General features: G+C 33.8%; 1 protein-coding gene across 1 annotated transcript; it reads right to left on the minus strand.

The window, feature by feature from the left end:
- Window positions 1-1,860: 1,860 nt before the first annotated feature.
- Window positions 1,861-9,094, minus strand: LOC142611299 (S-formylglutathione hydrolase). The gene is made up of 7 exons (XM_075783406.1): window positions 8,860-9,094; window positions 7,242-7,359; window positions 4,941-4,988; window positions 3,781-3,977; window positions 3,527-3,625; window positions 3,374-3,439; window positions 1,861-2,288 (listed from the first exon to the last, which is right to left on the minus strand). Exons 1-7 carry the CDS (start codon window positions 9,004-9,006, stop codon window positions 2,106-2,108), a joined length of 858 nt encoding a protein of 285 aa, XP_075639521.1. The 5' UTR covers window positions 9,007-9,094; the 3' UTR covers window positions 1,861-2,105.
- Between the last annotated feature and the right edge of the window lie 4,380 nt (window positions 9,095-13,474).

A 13,474-nucleotide genomic window follows, 5' to 3' on the forward strand; every position in this document is an offset into this window, starting at 1 on the left:
CTCTAGCGTTGTTCAACGGAAATTTGTCAAGCACTTAATACCTCACAACCATGCTTGCATTATCTTAAACATGTTTTAAAACCCAGCACGCCCCAATAAAAGTAGATCAGCAGCACAAATCTAAATTTTGTGCCGTTCCCTCTTTAATTACAAGAGCAACAAACTAAATTTTTTCAGCACTCTTGTTTTCATGAAAATTTAACATAGAATCTAAACAGGAAGTAAATTTTAAAGCATTTTTGTCTATTTTAGCATAAGATTCTACTTATTTATTTATTTTATATACTCATTTTACAAAACATCTTACATCAAATTATTTATTTTACATTACGTTACATTAAAATTTTTCTTGATTTTTTATAATTGTTTCCGATGTTGGGAGAGTCAGAAAAAGCACACACGATATTCTCTTGATGAAACAAAAACTAAAATATTAGCTTCTGGTAATAAATCTCAAATCCATGAGAGGTTTTCCTGAATCTACAAGGAGATAAAAACTAGAATCCACAAACGTTTGTGTTTATTGATATAAGTCTAGTTTGCCTCTGACAATTACAAAACATATAAATACTAAGAAAAACGTTTAAAACCCTAATTTGCATTAATTATGCGATTAGGTGACAAAATACCGAAATTTACCAAAACATGGCAAAATTGAGTTAAATGCAGAATCATAAACTACTAACTTTAAGGGTTGTCACAAGATAAGCAGGACCTTATTTTGACTTTTGAGCAAAAAGTTATTAAGGAAACAAATATTGCTATAAATGGTAAAATCACAGTTTTCGGGGCCTAAATGAAGGAATTCACCATTTTCAAGGGGTACCTCATGGCATAGCAATAACTATTGCTTAGAAGGCCGTTTTGCTTCAGCCTACCAAATTTCTTGCGATTCCGATTCCGACTTCGAGGTCTATGATTTCTACTAGTGCCTTTTTGCCTTGTATGTTGATTTCAGGCAAGCGTGAGAGTCCAAGAAGGCCATGGTGGTCTGTTCTACATCAATTTCTCTTTCTTTACACATAATAACCACCATTCACTATTTTCCTTCAATCTTGGGAAGCGTAAACAAATAATAAAAAATTATATACGAAGTGAAGTTTCCTCCTGGAAACTTAAATCCTGGCTCTTGTTCACCACACCCAACAAACACGTATACTTGTTAAGCAACCATTGCACCAAGGGTGCATGGTGATAATTTACACATTTTGCTTGACTAATATGAGTGATTTTGAAGGTTTTTTTTTTGTTGAGATAAAGTGATTTTGAAAGTTGAATGTGTAAAATTGATACCTTTTACCATTTTGTGCATTGATTAATGCAAATGCTCTTACACATTTTGCTTGTCTAATATGGGTGATTTTGAAGGTTGAATGTGTAAAATTGATACATTTTACTATCTATTTTGTGCATTGATGAATGCAAATGCTCTTACGCAACATACTGTACATTCTATAACTGTAATCAATTTTCAATTTAGTCCATTATGTTTAACAAATTTTCATTTTAGTCCATTAACTTTGATAAATTGTCATTTTAAAAATTTTCAGTTTAGTCCATTGGCTTTGAATAACTCAAAGTTTGAAATTTATATTTTTCTTGGTTTAAATAAATTAATAACATAATCTCTAAAATTATTTTATAATGTTGAAAATGCAGAACACCATTATTTTAAGGTAGTTAGCGCCAACTTTTTAACAGCAATAGATGGAAGGACTAAAGTGACTGTATAATCAAAGTTCATGGACTAAAATGAAAATTAAACGAAGTTACAGGTGTAAAGTTATTTTTGCCTATATTTTACCTACTTCAGTGAATGGATGGGGTAGAAATTTCGCTAAGGAGTTAGGAGTCACTGGATATGGAACATTTAGCTATAGTATTATCAGAGAGGCATAAGTCACACCATGTTTATCACATAATTATATCTCAAGTACCAGCATGTTTACCAGTGCATGTATACTAAATATTTCCATGGGAAAATCAAAACCACTTAAATAAAAGCAGAAGAGCGACAATCGTCAAGGCCGACAGTTTTTATGAGAATCTAGTGCCCATAGTCCAGGACAACAGTTCTGGTTCTAGATTCTCGAAAACTGTAAGCTTCATTTAAGGGACAGAGCTTGAGCATGGTGGCGGATGTGATCATCAATGAAGGTGGCAATAAAATAGTAAGAGTGATCATAACCAGGTTGCAATCTCAGAAGGAGTGGAACATTAGAATTTTTGCATGCCTCTTCAAACTTGTGGGGCAGGAGTTGATCATGCAAGAATTTGTCATCATCCCCCTGCACAAATTTGGCAATAAACAGTAAAATGAATGGCCACAATATCCATTATGTATATTAGATTTGAAAACACAGGAGCTGTTTTCCTTTTAATTTTTCCTTTTTTTTTTCTTTCCCCGGATGGTTTAAACCCAAATGCTCCTTTTTTCTAGAAGGCAGAGAAGTCACAACATTTAGGCTTCATAGAGGACAAATGTGTAGCAAAGAAAGCAGCAACAAGAGAGTATGATAATATATTTGCAGATGGTAAATCCATCCACAGAAATATTTCAATTTACGTGTCACTTACACATTATTCACCTCGTCCACTCTCACATTAATACATTATTCACCTCGTCCACTCTCTAAGGGTACATTTGGAGCTAACGAAGATGAGGAGAGTATACTCCTATCACCTTCCCCTCCAATCCCCTCTCCTCTCCCTCCATCTCTCTCCATCCAAACACAAGATAAAAGAGTTACTAAAGAACTTTAGTGAGATCCTACTAGGAATGGTTTATTGTCTTAATTTCTTCCAAAAATTTTACTTTCTTGTCATGCAAGTTAGCAATCCTTTATCCAAATTACAAAAATGCATAAACAAATTTTATCAACCATCTGTAAAAAGACTCACTGCATTCTTTACTTTTTAATTTTGGATGTTAAAGAGTGTAATCAATAAGTAGAAAAAGTTAACTATAGGGTGCTTTATTTAGCATAGATTGCCAAGTATCAGTCACCTAAAAGCATAAATTGCTTTAAGACTGTTTTTCATGGCTAGTCATATAGTATTAAACTTTTCTTTAAATCAGCTGGGCTTTAGTGAAATCTTAAATGAGAAAACCGAAAATTACATTCACATATAAGGAAATTGCTGAAACCATCCTCTATACATGGAATCAAAGTGACAAACAACACAAAATTAACCAACACCACATCAAATTATTACTACCCAAAAAATGCTACTTTTGCTTATCATTGGCCTTGGTAATTGATATCAGCATGCTATAATCACCTACTCATTCGATTGTCAACTTAAAGTGGGAAAGTTTAAATGACAGATTTATATATGCATGTGAAATTAACTTAAGAATATGACCTCTTACCTGATCGATCAGAATGGTAGCAGATACATCATGGAACTTCGAAATCAGGAAAGTGGCATCATATTCCTGCATTTTTAAAAATTCATTTGTTATAACTAAGGCACCGTGATGTTATAACTTTGCTGTGATTTCTGAAAATTTCTAAGAAATTACCTCCCAATCGGCTTTGTAGCTGCCTAGATAATTTGTGAAAGCCTTCTGGCCCCAGGGACAGTTTATAGGATTCACAATGGGAGAATAAGCAGACACCGACTGAAAAATGAGTGAAGGAAAGGAAATAAATCAAAAGCCAAAGTGATTACAAGAGGTTTCCATGTTGAAAGAAAATGGTCAATTTCAGAACTCTGTTAATTTGTAGAAATCTTAAGACCTTCAAGTGCATAGAAGTAAATATTATCATCTATTACCTTATACTTGTCCAGGTTTTTAAGGTAGATTGTTAAAGCACCATGCCCACCCATAGAATGACCAAATATAGATGCCCGTGAAGTATCAAGCTGTGGGAAATTTTCACTTAAAAGTTTTGGCAATTCTTTGACAACATAGTCATACATACGCCAGTTCTTCCACTTCTCTTGTGTAGCATTCAGATAGAATCCAGCACCTGTTCAAGAAAAACGAAATTAAATACTGCAATTAAAGACTAATTCAACTCCACCAGTGTCTGTACTTAAGTGTGATATGTTTTTCTGATCCTACGCCCAGGAAAAAGGAGGATAGCAGTAGGCTGATGGCCAGCGTAAAATTTAGTAATGTTATTACAGGGGAAAAAGGGGGAAGGGGGGGGGGGGGGGTTTTGGTAAGAATAGAGGCTAACTTACTCTCTAACAGATCTTGCACTCCCTATTATTTAGAGGGTATTCATATGCAGTAACCTTTGATACATTATTTGATAAAATTGACATACCAATGTACTTAATGCAGATTGTGTCAATAAAAATGAAGCACCAACCAGCATCAGTTAAACTCCGTGATGTAATGTGTCAGTAAAATGCTACCAAATTGTCAATATCAACAAGAATGAACAATTATGATAATAGTAACAACAAAAGCAACAATCCTCAAGAGAGACTCATCCAAATTTACACTAAGGCATGCACCAAAGTTCACAATAATTGTACAAATAAAACTAATTTCTCACATCCATACGAACCACTGTAGTGCTGTATTGTGAACAGTAAAATTACAAGTAGTTAGACGATGATATGCTTGTTTTACTTATTATATATGCAGAATAGCATATGAATAGTTAAAGAATAGTAACTAATGATACAAGCCACCTACTGAAAGCAATTATAGCATAGGTGTCATACTCAATTTACTTACTACCACACTTCTTTAGATAGAAGATATATAAAATCAAACATCTCTATCATTTCATCATGATTGAGGACTGCCCAGTCATGAAACATAAAAGAACTACCCCACAGTTCATAATATGGTACTCCAAAATTGAATATTCAAATGGGTCAAACCCATAGCATTTATCTGACAATTCAGATGGTTAAATTTTTCAAAAAGATTTGAGAATTCAGAAAACAAAATTTGATGGCCTGATGTTGCATACCTACACCAAAATCCCAGCTGTCTGCCTCTCCTTCTACATTCAGGCCTCCTGTAATAAGGAATATCATGTAAGAAACAGTTAGCATTGAACATCCTGGAATGCAACTACTAGTCATAAGGCAGTTTAAAATCAAAATTTGACATCTTAACAATAAGATCAGGAGGAAAAAAACAATTTTAAGAAAATAAGTACTGCATAGGCTTGGTTACAACAGCGAATAAATGCATTCATGCTCATTGAGGTTTTTTTTTTTTCAATTGGTAACGTTGTCATACCCACCAAGGGTTGGATTACTTGAGCATTATGTTTCCTAACACAATTACTATATCTTTCACTCGTATGCTATATAATGCTATCCTCTACCTCTTTCCTCGTCTCAGCAAATGAGAGAATTAATATCTCAAATTATGACAGAAACATTACACCTAAATAAAATGACTATTTTGGTTGTTTATCATACTGTACATTTGCTTTACCAGTCTCTCAGTGTGTGTGTGTGTGTATTTTCCATTTGACAAACTAGTCACCTGTTTTTAAAGGATTCTTTTGAATTCAGAAACAAGAAATTTCAACAGAAACAAGATGAACATGGGCATAAAGTCTGATTCTAATTCTTAGTAATTATAAAGGGAAAAACCCCTCACAGAGAAGATAACACAGATGGTGAGTTCCCTAAGCCCAATACTTGCATTGAATGCAGTCTAGTTTGAAACAATGTCAATAGATTTTGCTGATGAGCTCTAGCTCAACTAGCACCTCCTCCCCTTATAAGTTCTAGGTGGAGGGTGAGGTCACGAGTTCAAGATCCATTATGTGCTAATTTATCAATAAATAAAAAAATTCAATGAGATTTTACTTCTGGTTAGGAAACATCAAAGACAATAAGTCAACCCAAAATTTTTTAAAAAACGAAACAAACACATCCTTGGATTCAAGATTTGATTAGATTATTTTGAAAAGATAAACTTAGAAATTCAAGTATATATGGTATATCATTAGCCATGGCATGCTAATCAGTCAACAAGCTTTCCCAATTCTTTGAAAATTGAAAGAGTCCCTAGAGAGTGGAAAAAAAAAAGGGAATATAAAACCTATGGCTAGTTGGCATGATAAGCCAACAAGGCGACAAACTTCAGCTATTTGGGATAAAAATCGTAAAATATTGGGATGTAAAGCTATATTCCAAATTGTAAATACACCATTTTTCATAAATTCTAGCATTTCACTTTGCAGTTATAAGATAGAGATGTATTAACAATAATGTGCAAAGCTAATTCAAGTTACATAATATAAGAAAGAATTTATGATGTATATCACAGGCTTGTCAAATACTTGAATACAGCAGATGTTAAAACAGTTCCACTCAGTTTTCACTTAGCGTCTATTTGGGAACAACTTATTTAGCTGTTTGCTGAAAGTGTGTTAAAGTATATTTGTACTTTGAAAAAGTAAGAAAAAGTGAGGTTTTATAAAGTTGTACATAAAAGCTAAAAGCTGAGCTTAACTCTAGCCAAACAGACACTTAGCCTACTCTAGTCTTTTTGGTAACTGTCTTAGTTGCACACTAAAAAGCATGGAAAATAGCCATTTTGCTAACTGTCTTAGTTGCACACTAAAAACCATGGAAAATAGCCACCATAACTGAGGATGGACACATTTCTCAGATTAACCACCTTGCACACATCTTAAATAGATATGCTAGGATATTGGAAGGGATAAATATGACACAATAATCAAGTGCTTGAAGAGCTATGAACACCCATGCTAGCACCCAAAAAAAAAAAGGCATGGATAGGTTTCGGGGGTACAAGTTGAATTTATTAATAAAAAATGGGTTTAAATGTAAAATACAAGATCTAGTGTTTTAGAAAGCTAGAGACCTTCAGAATTCTATATTCCTATATCAAATATGGATCATAGATCAAGTTTTTTCCCCCTATTTTATTATTTATATTTCTATATTAGTTTCATCATTTACACATATTTTGTATATTTTGATTTTTTTTTTTAATGTAATTATCTTAAAAAAAAAAAAAAAAAACTAAGATAATGTATATTTTAAAATATTTTGTATCCCTGCCATCCATATATCCTAAACTTTCAAGAATTGACATATTGCTTTGTCCATATTATATTGTATTTATGTCCCATATCCATATCACTGTTTCATGGGTTGCATGTGACTCTTATAGCATAAAGCAAAACAAAGACATCATGCGTTTTAAGTTCTAAATGTGTGATTAAAACTGGTGTCTAAAAATAATAACCCAAAGATTGATTCTATATGGGTTGTTGACTTACTTGGGGATGTATCAGGGGCAATCAAAGCAACACCCTCACTTGAAGCAGCACGTTGAGCTCCTGACTTGACTATAAAGTTCTCATCTGTGCAGGTAAGGCCAGAGAGCCAGTAAAGTACCTGCTCATGATGAAGGAAAGACCTTTAAACTGCAATTATCATACATTCTAGAGCCCTCAAATGCTACATTGGTATATAAGAGTAAGAAAGTTGATAAATTTATTGCAAATATGTTTAAGTGTATTTTTTTTTAGAGGGAGAGGGTAGGGTTCAGAAGTGCTTTCTAATTATAATATGTAGTGAACAATGAGCTCTACCTCAACTGGCACCTCCTCCCCTTGCAAGTGCTATGTGGAGGGTGAGTTTTGAGTTTGTGGGTTCAAGACCAACGGATTCACATGTATAAAATTATAATATGTGAGAGTGCAATAACACACCTCAAGTATTGCTCTTTGCTGACACAATTCGATGAGTTTTCTTTATTTAAAAAAAGAAAAATCAATTTTACCTAGTGTATCACATTTTTTAGCCTCTAGTAAATAATGGTATTTTGGGAGATGATTGAAGTTGCAAATTAACAAGGGCTCATTAGAGGATTAATAATCGTTTTCCAGATTTGACGACTACTCAGTGTTATCAAGATTCACGATGAATCTTGTTTAAACTAAAGAAAATATAGCCACAGACTCAGATCAATGATTAAAAAAACATGGATAAGTCAACAGTTTTGATTTATCTATTTGTTTCAACCAGAAATTCACATAAATAATTAGAAACTTCACACAAAACTTGACAAAATTTCACTAATGTCCTTTTTCTAATAAAGCAATGTTCTATAAACTTGGCTATAACTTCAGTAACTTAAATCAGGTATGGCTTCAGCATGGGAACAAAATCAAAATCACCACCTAATTTTCAATCCAAAACCAGTTATCCAAACTCCATCAATCACCAATTACCAGTTAAATTATAGTGAAGACATATTCCATGAACAAAAAAAACATGCAACATTTGCACTAACAATAGAACCCAAAACACTAACAAGATTCCACAAGCTAAGAAGCATGGAGACGGATACTGACACGAACACAACACCAGACACGGCAATTCTTGAAAATTTTGGACACAACATGGTAGGGGTACAACAATTAAGTGTGTGTTTTTAAGGTAAATTCTATAATATAAGCATATTTTATGTTTATTTTAAGCTATTAAAAATAAGAACTATCAAAATCATTAAAAACATGTCTAAAGTCAAAGGATTGTTTAAATAAATAAAAAAATATTTTTCCCCCAACACACTTAGGATACGCATGCAGGAGTGTTCACCGTGTCGGACACGCCAAACCCTGAACTACAATATTGATTGTTAAGGTAAGCATGCAAGTTTGATCACCCAAAAATTTCAAACACCCACATAATAATTTACACCATATAGCAAGTAAATATGCTTAGATGTAAAATTCATCACATAATGTAGTACTCAACATTGGCATGGAAATCAAAACCCAGAAATTAATTTTGGGTATAATTTATCTTAAAAGGGAAAAATTGGAAATGGGTATGTGAGGAAATGGAGAAAAAAAGAAGAAGAAGAAGAAGAACGTTTTGAGGACTTACAGGGAATTTGGATGAAGAGGTAGGAGAAGGAGGGAAGTAGATGTAGAAGGTCATGGAACAGCCCAGAGTGGGGCTGAAATGCTTGTACCTCTTGTTGTACCCTCCAAACATCTTTGAGCTACTGATCTCTGTTGGTTTAGTCTCCATTTTCTTTTCTTTGCTTTGCAGTGGTGACTGGTGAGTGGTGTGTCTCTCTGGGGATCAGAATTTAGAGGAAATGAGCTCTACAGAGCTATTTATAGAGTCTATGATTAATTTTGACATAATAAATAATAAAAAAAAGGTTATTAAAAATAAAAATAAAAAACAATTTCAGTGTGTACGACGTTTTAATTGAAAGCAATCCACAATTTCTGTTAAATTGTAAAATTGTGTTTTTAAGATACAATTTTACAACTTTAAATTTATAATTGAAATTGTGTTTTGAATTAACGTTTTTTTTTAAAGTGTTGTGTGAATGATGCGCCCACTTTATATGGGCAGTAACAATTTCTCATTAGCATTAATTATAATATGCCTTTTTTTTTTCTTTTTGTTTTGTGGGTATCATAATGCATGCAATCACGGTTAATTATGGTGGAATCAAGTAGAAGATGTTAATACATGGTTGTAATGGGTGATCACACCATAAAATGATATACCTTCTCACATATGTATTATTATTATTATTATTTTTTTTATATTTGGAATAGGGGAAGACTCAATACTTAGCGAAATAGAATAAGGACTTAAACTCAGATGAGAGTTTTACTTATATATACACTTAAATTAGATTAGAAATTTTTTTTTTCTTGTATAATATATATATATATATATATATATGATATTTGGGTAAAGTTGTTACTCTTGGGTTGAATTATAATATATTGTTTCAAGGGCTACAAAACTCCTCAAGTGAGGATGAATCACTGCTTTCATAAAGAAAAAAAAAAACGTGGATGCAATGGCTAGAAAAGGATTCGGATCAAGTCAAGATCTTTTGTTTTTTGATAGTCCATCTATGGACCTATGTATACTTTTATTTTATGATAACATCGGTTTGTATTATGACATGCTTTTATTTTAGGCCTATAACTGCTGTTTCTACTTAGCTTAATGATATTCGGTTTCTACCACACAAAAAAAGGGCTACAAATTTGTAAATAAATATCAGTACACTCATTTGCATTTAGACTCATTTTATGCCTTTTGTAGACACTATAATATTCCAAGAGAACTCTCGTACTTTAATCCTAGTTTCAGAAAATTATTAGGTACTTCCGAAGTACTAGGAACGGACCCACTAAGAGGTTGGGGGGGGGGGGGGGTGCCTCCCACCATCTCTTTGAAAAATTTAAGTAGTATATAGGATGACTCATATTTTAGATTTTGGGTGTGAAATTGCTATAATTGGCCTCCCTCAAATTTTTGGATTGGTCCAAATAGCCCAAAAGAAACTAATCACCTAACCCTTTATTTGGGCTTGTGGCCCCTCCATAGTCCAATTACAACACAACAAAAAATCCCAAAATCACCAATATCGTATGTAACTCTAAGTTAAAAGACCCACACGGTGCAACGTTTCAGTAACTTAAAATAGCAAAGTTATTGCGTTACGCTTTTACACACCGTTTAACTTAACAATTCAATAAAACCTGTTAACTAAATATAAAAACCCAAAAGGATCGAGAGAGATACAGAGAGTTTGAGGGTTTGTAAGGCGCAGAGAGAGAAGGAGAGACATCTCATGGCACCGGCGCCGCCGCCGTTCGTCTACAGCCACCGAAAAACTGGCTTTCCCCAACGCCCTAACACCCCTATCAGACGACTGAAACCACTATACATAAACGCCACAAGGTGCGAATAGAGAGATCAAAGGGTCGCTATTGGTAAAGTTTTTTCTTTCTTCGTTAGGTTTTGGCTTTGAGTATTTTGGCCAGATTGGTTTCAATAATTTATATGACTCTTTTTAATAGTTTTATAAATTATGGGAAAGTCAATTACAATATTAAATTTTTTTTTCAAAAGATAAAATGCAAAATTCTTTTAGAAGCCAATATTGATGATATAGCATTGCCAACTCTTAATATTGATATCCCAATTTTTTAAAATCCTCAAACCAAGTTTTGAAAACTTCATTAGTTCTCGTCCGTCTGTCATGTAAGCCTTAGCAGATAATTACTGGGTAGACTCACTGTGATCACCTACTTGCTTCATGTCAGTTAGCTACAGTCTCATTCTAAAACCCCAGACACTTCACTTCTTAACTGCTAGTTTTAATTGTTTGCACTTTTAATTTTTCTTTTGTTGGTTGAACTGTTGTAAAATGTATTAACAAGTCTTAGGCCAACACTAGTAGGGAGGAGAGCTTGGATATAACTAATTTGTATGCCTAGCCAATTTTAGAGGGGTTGTGTGTAAAGTCAAGTAATGACTCTATTGAGTGCATACTAGTCTCCTTATGCTTATTCTACTTAAGCCCACACTACCTTCCCAAAACATAGTATGTAACAACAATGAGGCCAAACAAATAGTGCCTTGGCTTCGTGCTTTCGGATTAACAGTGCTGAGGGCTGACTTTAATAAATGATTTTCTTTGATGCTGGTTATATGAGCTTGGTTGTTCCCTTGTCCTGAACTATTTAAAATTGTAACAATACCATACACCATTATTAATGGTCATCAAATAGCCACCCATGGGCTGGCCCAGAAGCCCGCCAGCCCACCAGGCTAATGGGCAGTCCGGCCTGGTAATATTGAAGCTCATGGATTGCCCATGGGCTGGTTTCTTTATCCATGGGTGCCCATTGGGCCAGCCCCAGCCTCTTTGCCCGACCCGTTAGCTTAACCCATTAGACTAACTCTGCCCAAAATTCATAACAAAACAATTTGGGAGGTGGGGATGAGGGATTGAACTCTAGACATTATAAACACTTTTAAGACCACACACCTACCTAACCGTTATATACTTAGTGATTGTGAGCTCAGCGTATACGTAGTCCAAATATCATACATGGGCCTAGCAGGCCTTTTTAAGATATCGAAACGGGCCGACATATACCAACGTTTATACTTTTTCACTCTTCAGCACAAACAGTTTCTCCAAGACAAGAAGTACTGATTTATAATAATAATAATCTGGAGATCTGAAGTCCTCTTTTTTTCTTTTCTTTTTTTATTCTTCTTCTTCTTCAAAAAGGTTAGAATATCATATTGTAACTTTCAACTTTTTTGGCTCATATTATTTCCTTCTTGACTTAAATATTTAGGTAATAAAGTGCAATTGTTTTGTCTACCATGATTTTTTTTTTTAATAAACCATGTCACTTGAAATTTTTTTGGCTCATGCTTTGGCCCCCTAGGTTCAAATCCTGGTTCCCACCATTCATGTGAGAGAAGAGAGTACACATTTATAGTATTCCGGGAATACACAATAATTTCCCGCCCAACCCCACTAAAGTTTCAGTAGTATCAGTCAATTGGCATTTGAGAACCAACTTCCCAAAATATTCAAATCCAAGGTGTTCCAAAATCCAAACAACATGGGTGTAAATATTTGCTACTAGACCACTCGTCCTTGATGGATAATAGTTATTTAGACATATATTTGGAGGGTTTTTCAAGAAAAGTTAGTCCTTTTTCTTCTTATTTTTTTTCAAAATTTTTATATTTACTAATTCTGTTTCTACCACAATTTATATTATTGGGACTTATTTTGGGTTCAATATTTTAGTGTAGTGGATCCGTCAAAATGATGACTTTTATAACTGTTCCAACAAACTTTACCCATATTATGGGGGTAAATAATAACGTTATAGCCATGGGCACAAAGTCTTTTGGTTGAATATTGTATAAAATGATGTTTATTTATGATATGGACACTGTTCAAACTTATTTGGAAAAATGAGGAGAGATGCGAATTTCAGTAATGTCATTGCCGAAATTTTGAGAAAAGTAAGAGAGAGGAGAGAGACATGATGTGATAGAAAAGAAAAAAAATAAATTGTGGCAATACTATTGCTGAAATTAGGAGAGAGAAAAAATTTACAATTGTGACAATTTAGTTGCCGATATATGAGAGGAATAGTAAAAAGAGGAATTTGGAAGTTTGGCAACCATGTTGCCGAAATTTAAAAAAATTTGGGGCCCAAAAGAAGAGAGAATTAGTGGAGGGAGGAGAGAAAATTTGGTAAAAATTGGTTGCGATTGTTTTTGGCAAGAACAGAGGGTTGCCGAAATTTAGAAAATTTTGGGGCCCACAAGGAGAGAGAACTAGTGGAGGAAGGGGAGAAAATTTGGTAAAAATTGGTTGTCATTTTTATGATGTTTATTTGTGATATGGGCATAGTTTAAACTTATTTGGGAAAATGAGGTGAGATGCAAATTTCAGTAATTTTATTGCCGAAATTCTGAGAAAAAGTAAGAGAGAGGAGAGAGACATGATGTGATAGAGAGGAAAAAAATTGAATTGTGGCAATACCATTGCCGAAATTAGGAGAGAGAAAAAATTTGCAATTGTGGCAATTAAGTTAAGTATCAACCACTTGGCTACACTAAGCTTTGTTGTTTGTAATGAAAGCTAATAATATTTATTACAAATGTTGATAGTAGCTACAGTTTCTTTTCTAAGATTTGC

This window comes from Castanea sativa, chromosome 9 (genome assembly GCF_040712315.1).
Source record: "Castanea sativa cultivar Marrone di Chiusa Pesio chromosome 9, ASM4071231v1".
NCBI lineage: Eukaryota > Viridiplantae > Streptophyta > Magnoliopsida > Fagales > Fagaceae > Castanea > Castanea sativa.